General features: G+C 38.7%; 1 protein-coding gene across 1 annotated transcript in view; it reads left to right on the top strand.

Moving 5' to 3' along the window:
- enpp2l (ectonucleotide pyrophosphatase/phosphodiesterase 2-like) overlaps positions 1–14,450 on the top strand; it is a 24,636-nt gene extending 10,186 nt beyond the window's left edge. Inside the window, exons 5-25 of the mRNA XM_056260283.1 lie at positions 294–354; positions 566–663; positions 808–887; positions 2,094–2,213; positions 2,454–2,509; positions 2,997–3,062; positions 5,743–5,815; positions 6,176–6,284; positions 6,423–6,545; positions 7,041–7,072; positions 7,152–7,279; positions 7,595–7,658; positions 7,995–8,082; positions 9,180–9,349; positions 9,437–9,494; positions 10,203–10,342; positions 10,432–10,555; positions 11,374–11,451; positions 12,250–12,382; positions 13,061–13,214; positions 14,194–14,450. Of these exons, the coding sequence (XP_056116258.1) occupies positions 294–354; positions 566–663; positions 808–887; positions 2,094–2,213; positions 2,454–2,509; positions 2,997–3,062; positions 5,743–5,815; positions 6,176–6,284; positions 6,423–6,545; positions 7,041–7,072; positions 7,152–7,279; positions 7,595–7,658; positions 7,995–8,082; positions 9,180–9,349; positions 9,437–9,494; positions 10,203–10,342; positions 10,432–10,555; positions 11,374–11,451; positions 12,250–12,382; positions 13,061–13,214; positions 14,194–14,364 (2,126 nt within the window). The 3' untranslated portion in view covers positions 14,365–14,450. The remainder of the gene's footprint in view (positions 1–293; positions 355–565; positions 664–807; positions 888–2,093; positions 2,214–2,453; positions 2,510–2,996; positions 3,063–5,742; positions 5,816–6,175; positions 6,285–6,422; positions 6,546–7,040; positions 7,073–7,151; positions 7,280–7,594; positions 7,659–7,994; positions 8,083–9,179; positions 9,350–9,436; positions 9,495–10,202; positions 10,343–10,431; positions 10,556–11,373; positions 11,452–12,249; positions 12,383–13,060; positions 13,215–14,193) is intronic.
- The last annotated feature ends 4,894 nt before the right edge of the window (positions 14,451–19,344 follow it).

Raw genomic sequence — 19,344 nt, 5'->3', positions numbered from 1 at the left:
ACACACACACACACACTGTAGAGAGGAGACTGCTGTACCAACTACAGATCACTGTGCAGCGGTCAGACACACTCTCACACACACACACACACACACACACACACACACACACACACACACACACACACACACACACACACACACACACACTGTAGAGAGGAGACTGCTGTACCAACTACAGATCACTGTGCAGCGGTCAGACACACTCTCACACACACACACACACACACAAACACATATCACTGCATTTCAGATCTTAAGTTTTCAAAAAAGTGTGTGTGTGTGTGTAGCAGACGAGAGCTCGTGGCTGGAGGGCGACTGTGAGGAGATTCAGAGCCCAGAATGCCCTGCAGGGTGAGTGACATCATCTGTGTGTGTGTGTGTGTGTGTGTGTGTGTGTGTTAGTGACATCATCTGTGTGTCTTGTTCACACTGAGAGCTTCTGGACTCACTGTTGCAATGCAGAATGGAGTCATCATGAATCTGCATCTGCTCCCGTGTGACTGACGGCACTGTGTAAAAGCGTCTGCTGATCATCATGTAAATAAGTGTGTTGTTGTTGAAGGTTTGTTCGTCCTCCTCTGATCATCTTGTCTCTGGACGGCTTCCGCTCCTCTTACATGAAGAAAGGAAAGAGCGTTTTACCCAACATCCACAAACTGAGTACAGGATCTCGTCTCTGCATCACACAAATACACGTTTATCAAATGTTACTTGTTTCAGAAGATTCAGAGAACATTATAAACTGGGACGAGTCTCTCGTTCATCAGCTGCTTGTTAACACTGTTACATGTGTTTCTGTCGTAGCCTCGTGTGGAACTCACGCCCCTCGTATGAGACCCATGTACCCGTCCAAAACCTTCCCAAACCTCTACACGCTGGCCACGGTACCTACACACACACACACACACACACACACATACACACACACTGTAGTTCATTTCCCTCACATATCACTGAAAGCTCATTTAGTTTAAAGGGATAGTTCACCCAAAAATTTAAATTACCCCATGATTTACTCGCCCTAAAGTCATCCTAGGTGTGTATGACACTCTTCTCTCAGACGAATACAATCAAGTTATATTAAAAAATGTCCTGGCTCTTCCAAGCTTTATAATGGCAGTGAATGGGTGTTTCTGTTTTGAAGTCGAAAAAATATATATATCCATCATAAAAGTGCATCCATCCATCATAAAAGTGCATTCATCCATCATAAAAGTGCATCTATCCATCATAAAAGTGCATCTATCCATCATAAAAGTGCATCTATCCATCATAAAAGTGCATCTATCCATCATAAAAGTGCATCTATCCATCATAAAAGTGCATTCATCCATCATAAAAGTGCATCTATCCATCATAAAATTGCATCCATCCATCATAAAAGTGCATCTATCCATCATAAAAGTGCATCTATCCGTGATAAGTGCATCCGTCCATCATAAAAGTGCATCTATCCATCATAAAAGTGCATCTATCCATGATAAAAGTGCATCTATCCATCATAAAATTGCATCCATCCATCATAAAAGTGCATCCATCCATCATAAAAGTGCATCTATCCATCATAAAAGTGCATCTATCCATGATAAAAGTGCATCTATCCATCATAAAAGTGCATCCATCCATCATAAAAGTGCATCCATCCATCATAAAAGTGCATCTATCCATCATAAAAGTGCATCTATCCATGATAAAAGTGCATCTATCCATCATAAAAGTGCATCTATCCATCATAAAAGTGCATCTATCCATGATAAAAGTGCATCCATCCATCATAAAAGTGCATCTTTCCATCATAAAAGTGCATCTATCCATCATAAAAGTGCATCTGTCCATCATAAAAGTGCATCCATCCATGATGAAAGTGAAAAATATTCATATTTAAAGCTTCGGGCAGGCCATTCACTGCCATTATAAAGCTTGAAAGAGCCAGGACATTTTTTTAATATAACTCTGATTGTGTTCGTCTGAAAGAAGAATGTCATATATAACTAAGATGGCTTGAGGGCGAGTAAATCATGGGCTAATTTTCATTTTTGGGTGAACTATCCCTTTAATAGATTACGTTTTTTACATGTGTTCTTCTTCAGGGTTTGTATCCCGAGTCTCATGGGATCGTGTGCAACTCCATGTATGATCCCGTGTTCAAAGCTCATTTCCGACTGAGAGGCCGAGAGAAGCTCAATCACCGCTGGTGGGGGGGGCAGCCCGTGAGTCATGACTCCGCCCACACACGGCTCTCGGCCAATCACAGCAGAGACAGCAGGATAGCTCACATAGGGATTATAATCTCATCTGCATATTTAAGGTGTAAAGTAGATGAAATTTACATGTGAACACTAAATAAATTATCAAGCTCAATTTGGGTTTGCATGGAAAGCCTAGTTGCAAATTTAGAAGTGGATCCATGTTTAATATTTTAAACTGTTTTTGTCTGTTTGTCTTCTCAGATTTGGATCACGGCAGAGAAACAGGGCGTGAAAGCCGGAACTTTCTTCTGGCCCTGGTGAGATCACAGTATTCATTTAATCTGCTTCATATTATTGATTTCAGATCTTAATGGTTATAATGTTCTACAGTGTACTGATTAATCAGAACTATCAGCTGTTTCTTCAGCAAAGTTTCATTTTAAATGAGGTTTTCTTCTCAAATCAGCATTCTGTGTTTGGAGCAAAGCTCAGAGTGTCACTGCAAGAGACTCATGACACAACCAACACATGATTCAAACAAAGACCTCACACACACACACACTCTCTCTCTCTCACTATCTCTCTCTCTCTCACACACACACACACACACACACACACTCATTCTGTCCCAATCGTCATGTTCTTCTCTGAAGAGCTTCATTCGCTTGAGTTCTGAAGAAGTGACCAGCCACTCGTGAACAAGATCTCTGACGTCTGTCTGTGTGTGCTTAGAAAAGACGTTGTTTCTGAAGGCCTGAATAAACACATGTCTGTCTGTCTGTCTGTCTGTCTGTTTCTCTGTAGGGTGATTCCTCTGGAGAGGAGGATTCTCACTATTCTGCAGTGGCTGCACCTGCCTGATGACGAGAGGTGCGTCATTTCACCTCTTACTGGGAAAAAACATTCTTATGATAGAATCTCACAAAATTATGTTTTATTAACAAAGTTCGGGAGAAGCACGTTCAGATAATTAACCTAGTTTTCATGAGAGGAGCTCATCCAGTCAACTCAATTAACATCAGGAGGTATATATACAGCAGTTTTTACCGCTGTTCTTTTACAGTTTTCCAGCATCCCTCATACTAGAAACTTTCATGAAGGTGTGTTGGAACTGGTTGGAGCTAAACTCTGCAGGACAGTGGCCCTCCAGGACCTAGTTTGGTGACTCCTGGTCTACACCCTGAGCTGAACACCAGCTGGATAAGATAGACATTTTTTTAGCCATAAAGGCGCCTGGAGGCGCCAGAGATCATGTTCGTGACCTCTCAGGAGAGACGTGAAGGCTCCCGTCGAGAGGCCACAGATGGAGGTTCCACCACTTAGGTTAGGGATGCCAAATTGCCCCTCCCACCTGGGGAAGGTGGTCCCCCCTCAGTGGGATTGGCTATGGAGCTGCCGACAGCAGCCGAATTATCCCCGGGAACCACGGCTGGCTCTGCCGCAGTGGTGCCACCAGCAAAATCAAGCATCTGTCCTCCCTGAATCAGTTGATGGCCTGAGGGAGCAGAGCCACCTGTGGGCTAATGCTTCCCTTTCCTTCAAGAAAATTTGGGGCAGTGGGAGTTCTCCTCCAAAGCAAAGAGGTCCACCTCTGCCTGCCTGAAAAAGCTCCAGATCATGCGAACCGTCTGGGGGTGGAGGCTCAGTTCCCTTGGTGGTGGTCTGTTTCGCGTCAGGATTTCTGCTCTTGTGTTAATGGCTCCTGGCACGTGAACTGCTCTTACTGAGCAAAGGTTGGTCTGTACCTGTTCAGCGGGTGGGACCTGAGACCCCCTTGGTGATTTATGTGGACCACTGTTGTATTGTTCATCCGGACCAGAACATGGTGCCCACTGAGTTCTGACTGGAACTTCTTGAAGGCCAGAAACACTGCCATCATCTCTAGGCAGTTTATGTGCCAGTCCGACATTGGCCCCGTCTAGGAGCCAAAGGCCGGCCTGCCGTCACATAGGGCACCCTAATCCATCTTGGAGGCAACTTTTCTTCAGGAAACAGAGCCTAGTTCCACCCCCAACTGATACAGATTGGGTGATTTCCAGGGGACCAAGATCTTGGTGCAACTGTGGTTCTCCCTGAGAATGAGGCGGCCTTCATGGGACAGCCAATGCTGTAGTGGCCGCATATGTAACAGGCCCAAGGGAACTACCGAGGAGGCTTCTGCCATAAGGCCCAGTAGCTTCGGGGAGGTAGTCCCCACTTGTAAATGATGCCGACAGCCTCTGAATTTTCTGGGAGCTGCGGCGAAATCCAGGCCCGCATCTGGGTCGAATTGAAGACTGCCCCATGAAAACGAGATGCGTTGGGTAGGGGACAGCGAGCTTTTGCTTAAATTGATCCGGAACCCCAGACTTTCTAAATGGCTGAGGAGCAGGGATCTTTGCGCGCATAGATCAAGTGTGCGACTGGGCTAAGAACAGGCAATCATTGAGGTAATTCAGCTATCCTTGCATTTCGTACAATTATGTGGAGCCAGCGACTGTCCGAATGGCAGGACTATTTCCAAAACTCAATCTGATACACCGGGGATGGCCAAGCCTGGCTCCCGATGGGAGGAGGTGTTGAAGAGTCACACGTGGCAGGGAGCTGATGCTTGTAATAGGATAAAGAAGAGGAGGAATGCTCTTTTTGTGTAGGTGTTTGTTTTTTTATTTGATTCGCAATAACAGCGTAAGGAGATCTTGGCACACATATCACTGGTGGGACGAGCCCAGTACCTCCAACGCCCGGAACTGAACAGGGGGTTGGGAGGTGAACACATCGCTTTGGGGGTGGTCCAACCTTGGTGAGACAAAGCCTCCTCCTCTTTGTGCCCGAGACATCAGGGCTGCTTGTGCAGCTCAGGATCCAGCACTAACTTAGGGTGGGGGCCCTGGTGCCTAGGAAATGGATAGCGCAACTTTACCTTCTTCACCTCTTAAAAGAGTTCAGCATTTGGCTGGGGCTGTACGCGGTGCGGGAGCTGGCTTGGTGTGATTCTGAGTCGACCATGACTTAGAGTGACTAGAAGCAACAGATGTAATGTCGCTCTTCTGCAGAGAGTAGCGCATGGATTGTGACGACTTCTGGGCTGCTATGAAACACTCAGCGAAGCTATCCACTGCAGAACCAAATAAGCCAGAGTGAGAGATAGGGGAGTCCAGGTGGGATGTCTGGTCAGCATCCTTGATCTTTGTTAGATTTAACCAAAGCTGGCACTTTCGGACCAGGAAATATGCTGTGGCACGCCCAATTGCTTGTAGTGATGTCAGGTTCGTGAATGAATCATTCTTTCGAACCAGTTCACTAAATCAGACTGAATCAATCAAAAAAGCGGAGCCACCATAATTTTTAACATTAATAGGCTTTAAATTTAAGTTACCTTGAAACAATCTTCAAATAAACCCCTTATAATAAGTGTCACATTTATCTGTGCCTTTAATAAAGTGTGTTGTATATAGTAGTATAGTGGTGTTTCTGTCTCTGTCAGTATCAGCTCTCTCTCTGCTATCAGTTAATTTTTCCCCACTAAGTTTATTTTGCACATTAAGTTGTGTGTGGTGTGTTTTTCCAGGCCGTATGTCTACGCTGTCCACTCAGAACAGCCGGATACTTACGGACACATCTTGGGCCCGCTGAGCAACGAGGTGAAACACACACACACACTTTGATTAGTATCTGACATTTAGATGAGGGTAAATATGACATTGGTTTTAACTCTGAGAATAGAGGAGTTTGAAGATGACTAGTGTACTTGCTACCAAGTGTATCAGTCAAGATCAAGTCTACAACCCTGTTTCCAATACTACTGAATGAACAAACCTGTGTGAAATGAAATTCAAGTTTCAAAAGAAGACTTACTGTGCGTGAATTTGGTTGTCAGTTTCAATAGTATTCTAGTGAAGTGTAAATTCTTCATATCAGTAGTAATGACGTACTTTACACTCCTGCTCATGACCAAACAGCCGTTTGAGAGTGTTTTACTGCGTGTGTGTGTGTTGGGACAGCTGGATAACACGCTCAGGAAGATCGATAACATCATCGGTCAGCTGATGAACGGGCTGAAACAGATGAACCTCCATCGCTGTGTGAACTTCATGCTGGTGGGCGATCACGGTACATATGTTATAATCTACAGTGAGAAATAAATACTTCGGATTCTGCCCTAAACCTCTAATCTAATGTATGATGGCCTGGTAAGACTCAGATCTCACGGCTCATTTGACAGCAGATGCTCCGTGTCTTTGTGTTCAGGGATGGAGGAATCTCACTGTGAACGAACAGAGTATTTGGGCTCTTATGGACTCGATGTTGATGCCATCACATTAACACCAGGATCCTCCGGTAGAATCGGCCCTAAAACTGCCAACACACCATGTGAGTTAATGCATTCATCCAACTTAAACTAATTGTAAAAACTACAGACTAATACAGTTTTTTAGACAATATATATAACTATTTAACCTTTTGAGAATGTTTTTCTGAATTTGTAGACATTCTTCAGCAATTTTGCTAACAAAGTATGGAGACTGTGTCATAATTTTACTCCAAATTACCAAATTATTGAACCAAAACACATGAATGATGGTAAATTGTTTCTACTAGTAAAACTGAAGGATTAAATAGTAAACCATATTTTCTCCGCTTAAAAACATTGCCTTAACGTCACAATTTCCACAATGTATACAACGGTTACATATGGTACAGCAGGATGTTTTTCCTCGAGTACAGATGTTTTCAGTAGTATTCTAGGAAAGTGTCACATTTTTCAAAACAGTGTCAATTAAGTACTTTACTACAGTTTTAGAAGAAACTGATACTTCTAAAACCTTTACATGGCTGATTTTATTGACGCACCTCTTCATGTTTCAGACAATCCGAAGGAGATTGTAGCTAATTTAACAGTAAGTATATAAATCACAGAAAACCACTGTTGTGTTTGTGCATAGTGCATCATGTGACCTTTGACCCTTCCCGTTTCAGTGTAAGATGCCCAATCAGCACTTCAAGCCGTACCTGAAGCAGCACCTGCCCAAACGCCTGCACTACGCCAACAACAGACGCATCGAGGACGTGCACCTGCTCATGGACCGCAAGTGGCACGTGGCCATGTGAGTACCAGTGTGTGTGTGTGTGTGTGTGTCTGAGACCGTTCAGCACTAGAAGTGAGCCAGTTAGCTTTATATAAAAACAACAAGTCTATTATAGTCGACACTTTAGAAAAACTGAGTATACGGTACGTTTAGAGTGAAGTTTTTCCTTTGAGGTTTCCTTTGTGTAAACAGCCCCTTAGTCAGTACTATGGTCATCATTTAACAACAAATTAAATTTCTCCACAAAAACCATTTTAGCAGACATTTAGAGGGAAGTGTGCCGTGTGAAGTGGAACTCAAGTGATGTTTTAATATGTTTGTGTTTGAGAGCAGAACACCTGCTACCTGCGGCTACTTTGGAGATCACGGGTTTGACAACAAGATCAGCAGCATGCAGGTCAGTCAATCAATCAATCAATCAATCAATCAATCAGTCAATCAATCAGTCAATCAATCAGTCAGTCAATCAATCAATCAATCAATCAGTCAATCAATCAGTCAATCAATCAGTCAGTCAGTCAGTCAGTCAATCAGTCAATCAATCAATCAATCAGTCAATCAATCAGTCAGTCAGTCAGTCAATCAATCAATCAATCAATACATTCATCTATATATTATTCAAATCAATTCAATCTATCTATCTTTCATTCGCTATGTCTATCATTCTATATACCTATCTATGTATCTGTCTGTCTGTCCATCCATGAATGTTTCCGTTGTGTTTTTCTCATAGACGATCTTTATGGGATTTGGACCGAGCTTCAATTTCAAGACACAAGTGCCTGTTTTTGAGAACATTGAACTGTATAACGTCATGTGTGGTGAGTAAATCCTGACGCGTTTCTTAAGAGTATTTGATCATGAGAATCATGACAGATTACAGTCCCGCCAGGATTTCACGATTTTTTTATGTGATTTTTGCGAAAAAAATGACTGATTTTGTGGTGGTAATTTCCAAAAATTTGTGAAAAAATTTGCGATTTTATAATTAGGACATCACATTTACCATAATAGTATTATGTCAGATGCACAATAGTCATACATGACACAAATCACAAACAAAATGCATAAAGCTTGTTTATTTGGTCTAATCAATTTCTTTTTTTTAAATTGTGCTGTAGCCTATTGTTGTTGCTTGATTAACATTAACAACAGCAGGTAAATAAGGTTACTGTCACTTTAAGACCTACTACAGTAATGACAAACGTCCCAATCAGTTATTACTGATTGTTTTACGTAAATACTTGCCAAGATGAATATTTTGAAGTAATTGTAGCTATGTGTATTTGTTTAAGCGCTATAAAGAGAATTCAATATTCTAACTAGGCCGACAGGGGGTGACATGCAGTCAGTCAGTCAGTCAGTCAGTCAGTCAGTCACACACACACACACACACACACACTTGCAGTCAGAGACAGACTGTCACTCGACTGACTGAAATTAGTTCTCTTTCACGGTATACTGCGCTTTTAATAATTCTTTTTAGTACCATCGAGCATATATATATATTTTTTTATGTCATTCAATCATGTTAAACGCGTTAATAAGTTTGCCGTACTGCCTAATGAAAACCTGGGCGCTGAGAGGGCAGGAGAGACGCTTTTTTTCTTTCGTCATGTTTCTGACAGACCGCTCACAGACATCACGCGTGCGCAACATCTATTCTGTAATCTGTACCCACGTAAAAATGCATTGAAACTTTAATTAACTAGAGATATTTCAATTGGGTGATTATAATTTAATGTTTTGTGAGGACTTTTTTTGAATTTTTGTGATTATTTTGCGGTTAAATTAGGAATTATGCAGGATCGCAAAAAAATGCGACATTTTGTTGATTTTGCATTGTATTCAGCGATCGCAGAATCGCGAAAAACTGGAGGGACTGAAATTAATGCAGCATCTGTGTGTGTGTGTGTAGATCTTCTGGGTTTGACTCCGGCACCTAATAACGGGACACACGGCAGTCTGAATGACATGTTGAGAAACCCTACATATACTCCTACTCAGCCAGAGGAAGTGACATCACCAACGCCTTTAGCCCCGCCCTCTGAAGTGACCTATGACCTGAGCTGTAACTGTGATGATGAGGTCAGTGACACACGTGATGTATCACACACACACACACACACACGTGTTCTCTACAGGTCAGTGGATTGAGTCTCTTCTCGTTCACAGAACAACATTGAAGAAAGTTCTCAGACGTTTCCTCCTGCGGCCGATGGACCATCGAACAGTTAAGATCGGTTTCAGTTTCACACGCTCTCATCCCTAATAACAGGTCATGTGATGATGGGATGCAGGGACAGGAATAATTATATCAAATAATATCATTTTCTTTGTTTAAATGTATTATTACTATTATTATTTGTATGTATTCTTTGCATTTGCTTTGTGAATTTTGTCACTATATATATATATATATATAAGTAAGCTAGAGAAGAGGAGACCTCTTAATTTAACCAAAAAACCTTGAGAAGTAAACCTTTAACAATGATAATAGTTTAACAATGGAAACAATAGTTTAAAACCCTTTCACGGCTTTTTTTTTTTAATATCAACTGCAAATTTGAAACACAACTTGGTTAGACATTTGGCTTTGATTTTCTAGCCATTTTAAATCCAAATTATTTAGTAAAATACCTATTTTGTATAAAATAAAAAATGTTTAGTTCAGTACATTTGCTTTACAGTAAAATTACATTTCTGTTACTTTTTTCACACTTTCATTTTTTGAAGTGCTTTCACTTCTTTAAAAAGAGACTGTGTTCCAAAGCATTCATGAATTACAATCATATAAGTTCAGACCTATGATCAAAAACGGCGGTGACAGTCAACAGGTTAATATTATTTCTATGTAATATGTTAGGAAATGAGAAATGAACTGATTCTCAAAGCAGAGTAAATGAATGAATCTCTTGACCGTGTGTGTGTGTGTGTGCAGACGTCACACACCTGCCGTTCGGTCGTCCAGCTGTTCTCTTCCAGACGTCGTACACACTGCTGTGTCAGTCCGATTATTGCAGCGGCTTCAGTCACGCCATCAACATGCCGTTGTGGAGCGAGTTCACGCTGACAGCACAGGTGCACAAACCACTGCGTTTACACACACACATGTTCCTCTGAGGCGTTTCAGTGTTTCAGTGTTTCAGTGTGTGTGTGTGTGTGTGCAGGTGGAGGTGGCGGCGGTGTCGTCCAGCGAGTGTGTGAGAGCAGATCCTCGTCTCGATCTCACACACACATGCAACACGTACAGCCAGGAGTCCGGCGTCACACACGCGTTCCTCTACCCGCCGGGTCAGTCACACACACTTCTCTTGTTCTTAGAGGTTATTTTATGACACTGAATGTAAAAATAAGCCCAATGATGTCTAATTTAAGGCTAAACACCACAGGTGAACGGGGTAAAACTCTTAACTAATTTATATCAACATAATTTCCCCAGTTTACTTATTTATAATTTTTTACTTAATAATTCATTACTTCACTACTTATAATTGATGTATTAAGTACATTAAGATAGTTGTTTTGTATTACAATTTTTATAAAATGTTGAATGTTTAAAAATAAAAAAGGCTTTTTTTCTTTTACTAAATATGCACTAATTTGCATAAAATTCCAGAACATTAATATGAACATTGATTGAAGCAAGGTTCAAATTTGTTGACTGATTAGAATTAAAGGTTTTTACTGTGGGGATTTTGGATTTCTCTCTTTATCACTCCATAAACACTTTCAACAGAAAAAAATAATACTTTCACCATGTTTTAGGAGTAAAAAGTTACAAATATAACCAGGCGAATGATATATGAAAAATCCCCTCAGTAAAAACCTTCAGAATTTAGAAAGGAATAAAACTGTAAGTTTTGGTGTATATAAGTGATTCTGAAGTGGAGAAAAAATTCGATTTGTAAAAACCGCCTTTAAAGATGTGTATTTTAATTGAAATCTACAGATGCACATAATGTAATAAAACAAAGACTAAATGTGATTTTTGTTTTCTCTCAACTAGTCTGAAAGGACATAACAATGTTTTTTCCTTAAATGAGCAATGGCGTAGCTCCAGGTAAACCTGACACACGCGTGTTGAAGGACTGATGTTGATTTCTCTGCAGATTTCTCTGTTACGGCTGAATCCAGATATGATGCTTCTCTGATCACGAACACAGTTCCCATGTATCCTGCCTTCAAGAGTGAGTCTGACGCTGCAAAGTATCAAAATGAATTAGCAAAATATAATTCACAAGTGCATGAACTGATTCATGTTGGCAGAAAAACTGCAGTTTCTGCCCAAACGTTGAGTGAGGCGTTTGAGAGATCAGCTGGGTTGAAAACTCACATCTGATTGGCTAAAAACAACTTCAGCTTAAAAAGAAACAGCTTGAGGAGGGTCTGAAATCCAGAGCAAGCCACACACACACACACACACACACACACACACATACACACAACGATGATCAATTCATACACATAAAATAATTCAGAGATGTGCGAAACGTACTTGTGCATTTATAACCTGTGCTTTGCATTTGTGATTACTGTTCTGCATGATTATTCATATTTTAATCTTGATCATGATTTCTGCTTGAATGAAAATTAAAAGTATAAAACCAACATAAATTATAGTAGCATTTATTATAAACAATATTTATTATAAACATCAAGCCTAAACGAATTATTGACAGCGAAACTCATCATTCGGCACCAATACAGATGTGTGCATGTTTTGTGTGCTTGGCTTTAATTGCATTATATATGTTGCTTTGGAATAAAAGTCAAAGCATGTTTTCAGATTATAAAAAACACCATTTTTATATTCCTGAAAGAACATGCATTTGTGAATCACACTTTTAATGATAAAATTAATTTAGACTATTTAAGATTCATACACTGCTGCACTTCAGCATGAGATTGATCAAATGTCACATATCAGAATAAACGTGTTGAGAAATGAGACTAACTAAACTCTGTGTGTGTGTGTGTGTGTGTAGAGGTGTGGCGTCACCTGCAGAGAGTCGTGCTCAGGCGATACAGTCAGGAGAATAATGGTGTGAATGTGATCATGGGACCCATATTTGATCACGACCACGACGGACTGAGAGACACGGAGGAGACGATTAAAGAGTGAGAATCACACACACACACACACACCTAATTATTCAAATATTTTTTATACAAATTGTATATTTAAATAATTTTTTATTTAAATATAATTTATTACTATTTCATACAATTATTTAATAATATAAAATATAATAAAATCAAAATGTTTATTCCTAGTGGAGACATGCTGTGGATCCGTCTGACACTCGTGTTATTTTTATGAACATGTTTATCAAGTTCAAATTATGTTAAATTAAATTATTATTTTAAATATAAATATCTACATCTATGTAACTTTATTATACAGTATATACTTATATATATTTATATACATTTAATTATTTATGTATTGAATAATTTATTCAGATAATTAATTAGTATTAAATCTTATCTAATATTTTATATAATTATTTAATAATGTAAAATATTATTTTATTATTTTAGAATTAAGTCTTTATATATATGAATTAATTATATTATAAATATATATTTATATGATTGTATCATAAATATGTCATTATTATTTATTAATTGTATTATTTGACATATATAAGTAATATATTAATAATAATATTTATACATAATAATATTTATTATGTATAACTATATTTCTAATTAATTAAATATTTAAATAATTTATTATAAATTTTTTATATGATTTAGTATTTATCTATTTATGCGTGTGTGTGTGTGTGTCAGGCATGCGGTCGGCTCCGTCTCCATCCCCACGCACTTCTACAGCCTCATCATCAGCTGTGAGGAGCTCAACGGCACACTGGACGAGTGTGATGGAGGACTGAGAGTCACGAGCTTCATTCTGCCTCACAGAGAGGACAACAGCGAGAGCTGCAACGTCAGTAACACACACACACACACACACACACACACTGATACTTATACTGAGCTGATACTCACAGAAAAAGTTTTGCATTTGTGTTTCAAATTTGTTCATCTATTACATCTGTATTACATTTACATATACATGTAGGAACAACTAAATCCACACACATGCACAAATCACACTTATAAATGTGTTTTGATTAAATTTTATCATTTGACACTGAAAACTGATCAATTGAAATGAAATTTATGAAAATTTAGCAGGAATAAATTACATTTAACCAAATATTCAGTTAAAAAACAGCTATTATAAATAATTATTTTATAAATAATGCATGTGTGTGAATTAGGCTAAAATGCTTCGAAGTTCTCCTGTGTGTATAAATGCGAATAATGCACATAATTATCATTAGTCTAACCTAACCTAGTGTTTAGCATGTTTATTTATGAGGTTTGACCAGCAGATGGAGCCATTTAGAGTCCAAAGAAACCAGACCACAACAAAACCACACACACACACACACACAGAGTTAGCTGTTATTTAGGCTGCAGTGACACTGCTTTATGATTCACAAGTGATGGTGTAATTTTTTCTGGGAATATCTAACATTTCTTCAAACTGGAAAATAACATGTTTTGGTGAAGTGTGCAGTGACAGGATCAGATGCCGGTCGTCAGCGGTGGATCAGTTCTGGAGTAAAACCCTCATAATAGCAGCTCGCCTCACCTTTACACCGGTTACACAATTCACACCTAACCATTTACACCGGTTACACAACTCACCGGTTACACAACTCACACCTAACCATTTACACCGGTTACACAACTCACACCTAACCATTTACACAAGGGTGTGTGATTATATGGGGCTATTTTAATTATTTTATTAATTATTTATTTATTTTTGAATGTTTGAATATTTGAATGTTTGAATACTTAAACTTTGGATAGTTGAATTCTTAGCCGCTGTAACGGGCCCTTGTGTCCCGCAGAGCGCTGAGGACGAGTCCCGCTGGGTGGAGGAGCTGCTGCAGTTACACACCGCACGCGTGCGGGACGTGGAGCTGCTCACGGGCCTGGACTTCTGCCGCTCCACCGGCCTGCCGTACACACGCGTGCTGGCGCTCAAAACACACATGAGGACCTTCGAGGACGACGGCTGACGGACCGCCTCACACCCCCCGCACCTGACGCTGTCACTGTATAGTTTTATACACTGTGTCATATTTATTATTCACCTAAGAGCTAATAATGATGAAGCCGTCTCACATCGACAGTCCCACTTCAGCGTTTCCTCCGCGCAGTGACAGAGCCTTCACGCCACGCCGGGGTCACCGCACTATCCCACTATATAACGACTAGCTTTGATTTTTCATAAATCTGAAAATAAATAAAAGACATACGATGCAGTCACTATAGCACAGATCTGCATAACTATCTAATGTCTCGCTAAATAAACGATACGTTTATTAATAATTCATTTGCATAATGACTTGGTAACACTTTACAAAAGGTTGCATTTGTTAACATTAGTTAAATAACATGAACTAACACTAGAGAAATGCTGCGTTTATTAATCATGCACTGCAATAACTGCTGTTCTTCCTCCGAGTTTCTGTCTCGTTTTCCAGCACAAATATCTAAACATTCTCAAGACACTTTTACTGGAGAAGAACAGTGACTGTTTACTGAGAAATCATCAACATGAAGTGAGTTTGTGCTTAAAACTAGAACTAATATCTGCCAATGGAGTCAGGAATATAATCTCGTGCTTTGGATTAAGTTTATTTTTCTGACTCCATCGGCAGATTTTTGTTGTAAGAATGTTTATTTGTACTGCAAAACAAGACAGAAATACGTAGTGTAATGTTCATTTTGCCGTTTTGTCTGTTGATCAAATTCAAATTGCACAGATTTATTTGGTGTTAATAGTGTTGCCGTAGAAACGCTTATTTCCGAGTTTGAGGTTGTCATTTAGTAATTACGGTAATTACGACGTGGCGTGATCGCAGCATAAACACAGAGAGTGTGTGTGTGTGTGTGTGTGTAGTAGTAGTATTCCCAGATAGCACACGTACATCACGGAGACGTCTATTTGATGTGTGTGTTTACATCTGGAAGACGTATTATTTAGAGTGTTTGCTCATCTGCAATACGTCTATGTTTCCTGTCAGATGTCAAATAGACATTTAGAAGATGTCTTTAAGATGTAATGATTTAGAATGTATGTTAAAATCAGATGTTAGTAAACAGCAGATGCTTTCCAGATGATGATCTTTAACGTGTGCTATCTGGGTTTGTCCTGCTGGTTTATTTCTGTCCACTCTGGATTGGTCTTTAGCACGTGTAAACATGAGTAAACAAGCGTGTGAACGGTGTATTTGTGCGTGTTTAGTGATACATTAGCGACAGTGAATCACTGCTTCCCATTGGTGGCAGAAGGTCATGTGACTCATGATTCTCAGCGAGTGATGCTCTGTCTTACTAATGAGTGTCTTAATGATTTCGTTCCGTCAATAAAATTCTTGAACTGTCAGTGAAACATGGTGTGTGTCACTTGTTGCTGTTCACATATGCGCGCGTATGTATGTGTGTGTGTGAGAGAGAGAGTGTGTTTCACTCTCTGCTCTTTTTATGAGATGGCAGATACGGGTCTGATAATCAGCAGTGAAACATTAACACATGTATGCGTTTCTCCAGAATCTCCTCATATTCACAATATCTGAACTCGGATGATCTCGTTCTGAAGTTTCCTTTATACTTTATGAGCTCGTACACTGAACAAACATTTGGTGTAGGATTTACTTTGAAACAATTTTTGCTCAGAAATTACTAGTAAATTTCACAAATAATGACAAAGAAACAGCAAGATGTTACTTGCTGTTTCTTTGTCATTATTTGTGAAATTTACTAATAAAATAAAGTGAAAAAACTTTGAAAATAAAGTGTATTCTCATATTATTTTATTGCTCCATGGTAAAACACAAAACATTTCATTTTCTTCTTTACATAATTTAAATTCCCATGTGCAAAAGGGAGCAGAAAGAAGATAAAATCTTATAATATATGTCCCCTATTCCAAAATACAAAATAACTTTCTTAAGCAGCTTACAGCCGAAATTACACTGACAAAAAACAATGTTGGTTTAAATAACAGCAATTCATGCAGTATAAAAAATCAGGCAATGCCCAGACAGCAAAACAACAAGTAATCCAATACATTATAGAGAAAAACAAAACAAGACAACAACATGGATCTCACCATTTTAATACTAACCGAATTTACTTTGCTTATATCTCTGCTTATACTAACCGATATTATTAGACCCAATAAAAAAATAAAAAAAAACACAACAACAAACCAAACCAAACAAATCCAGAAGCAACATGAACCTCACCATATTAATACTCACTGAATATACTCTGTTTATACTTATACTTAAACTGACCAATGTTACTACAACTTTTAAGATTATCATGCAATGAGTTCCACAATTTTACTCCCATAACTGAGGGGCACATTTGTTTTGTAGTCGTACGTGCAAATTGGTCTTTAAAATGATATCTTCTCCTACTGTACTCTTTTTCTAACTGATAATAATGTTGTATTTTCTCTGGTAAGATTTTCAGTCTTACTTTAAACAATATTATTAGTGTTTGAAACTTAGCCAAATCTTCTAGCTTTAATATTCTGGATTTAGCAAACAATTTGCTTGCATGTTCTCGATAATTAACCTTATGAATAATTCTTATAGCTCTCTTCTGTAGAATAGATAAAGGTTTTAAATGTGTCTGATATGTGTTCCCCCAGACTTCTATGCAATAAATCAAATATGGTATGATGAGTGAACTATAAAGTATTTTCATTGTTTCCTTATTTAATACCTCCTTCACTCTGTTTAAAACAAAAATATTTTGGGAAATTTTTCTTTTAATGTGTGCTATGTGAGGTTTCCATGTTAATTTATCATCCATAATTACACCAAGAAAACGAAACTCAAACACTCTCTCAATATCAACTCCATCTATGGATAAAGCTACAGATTTGTTTATTTTTTTCTATTTCCAAAGACCATAAACTTTGTCTTTTCTAAATTCAATGACAATTTTTTCGGTTTTGTCATTTCATATTCAATAGATTCTAGTTTCTGTATATTATTTCCAGAGCTGAAGAAATTAGTATCATCTGCAAATAAAACAAACTGTAATAATTTGGAAACATCACAAATGTCATTAATATATAAAAGAAAAAGTTTAGGTCCCAAAATAGAACCCTGTGGTACCCCACATTTAATTTGCATAAGTTCAGATTTGACATCAGTTAACTACATATTGTGTCCTGTTATTCAGATAACTTCTCAACCATTTTAGGGCCATTCCTCTCATTCCATACAAACTTAATTTAGAAAGTAAAATTTCATGATCCAAAGTATCAAATGCCTTTTTCAAATCAACAAACACTCCTACTGTGAATTTCTTTTCATCTATTGCTGTTGTTATTTCTTCAACAATATTCATTAAGGCAGTCTTAATTGAGGGGATGTTTGTACTCCCATAAACTGATCCGAGGATCATTCCAGCTGCTGTCTGACGGCCGAGACTCGAGAGGTCAGAGGTCATCACAGCTCGAGCGGAACACACTTATAGTTTCAGTTTACTGCAAAGTACTATTGTACAGGGGCGTCACTAGGATTTTCATTTTAGGGGGGCTAAGCCCCCAATATGATTTTAAAACAAATTATAAAAAAAGGTAACACTTTAGTTTAGGATCTAAAGATCACTATTAACCATTTTCATTACGATGCAAAGGCACGGTTTTATAATAACTGTGGTCCCAAATGTGAGGCAGGGCAAATAGGGGGGTTCGTGGTCTCCCCGAGAAAATTTTGATTTCTCTGATCTACATATGTGCATTTTAAGATGTTCTGAAGGCCAAAAAACTTGGATAGTGGGCAGCTGATAATTTTTCTCTCCTCATCAGCAGCATCACTCTTTTTCTCTTTGTTTTTCTCTTGCCCTGTCTCTTCCCCTCCTAAAGCTGAGCTTTGACTGATATAGGCTTTTTAATTTTTGTCTGTCAGTGAAGAAAGTAAACATAGGGTCAACTGATAGGTTGATTTTGCCTATGAATCATTTTCTCAGACGCGTTTATTTACTGAAAGCTACTAAAGGTAATTAAGTTTATTAAATGCATTCACAATATGTAGGCTACACATTTATTATTAATCTTATGCCTAATACAGGGCCGTAGACAGGGCTTTATAATCACAGAGGTCCTAAATTTGAGGTTGGTAGGGGGTTCAAATTTTTTATTTCTGATATGTGCATTTCAAGACGTTTGAAGACCAAAAAATTTATTTTTTGTCATTCGTTTAACATTTATGACCTAAAAAAGGTAAAATATGAAATGTTAAGTTTAGCGACTTACATCTTATCTCGCACTTGACCGTACGCGTCGAGTCCATAGACTGTAAAAAATGGTCGTGTCGCACTGTTAAAATTCACGCTCAGCAGCGTCTGTGAACATAAAGCCCGCCTACTTTGATTTGATTGGTCGTCTCTGACATTGACGAGCAGTGACAGACCAATGAGGCTCAGATGAACACACACATGAACACACACACCCTGTCCTCTGTTTCTGACGTGCTCTCTGCACGGCGCAGCTGTGGATTGAGAACGTGCTGAATCTGATTATAACAAGACTGAAGCGAACACGAATTTGTGTAGCCTACATTAATCTCACATTTTTAGGGGGGCTTGGCAGAAGTTTAGGGGGGCTGAAGCCCCCCTAAAAAGGGCCTAGTGACGCCCCTGCTATTGTATACATTTATTTGTACAAAATTACTTGGACTCTAATAAAGTTAATATCATTCAAATATCATTATCATTAAAAGTAGTATGTAAAGTATTTTAAAAAAGGATTTAAAGTAGTATTTCATGGAAACGCAGTCTAACTTAGAAACGTTTTCACTGCATGAGTTTTGAGTGTTTAAATTTATGATGATTACTAAAATAGTCAAACTTTTGCCAATTTCTCCTTTATGCCAGTAAACGTGATTCTGTTGATGTGTGTGTGTGTGTGTGAGCTACTGTTCACAACACAGTCCAGAGTTCACTCTCACACTCACTCAGACACACACACT

This window comes from Rhinichthys klamathensis, unplaced genomic scaffold, assembly GCF_029890125.1.
Source record: "Rhinichthys klamathensis goyatoka isolate OS25496 unplaced genomic scaffold, OSU_Roscu_1.1 h1tg000176l_1, whole genome shotgun sequence".
NCBI lineage: Eukaryota > Metazoa > Chordata > Actinopteri > Cypriniformes > Leuciscidae > Rhinichthys > Rhinichthys klamathensis.
The sequence above is the reverse complement of the archived record's forward strand: the minus strand, read 5'-3'. Positions and strand labels throughout refer to the sequence as shown.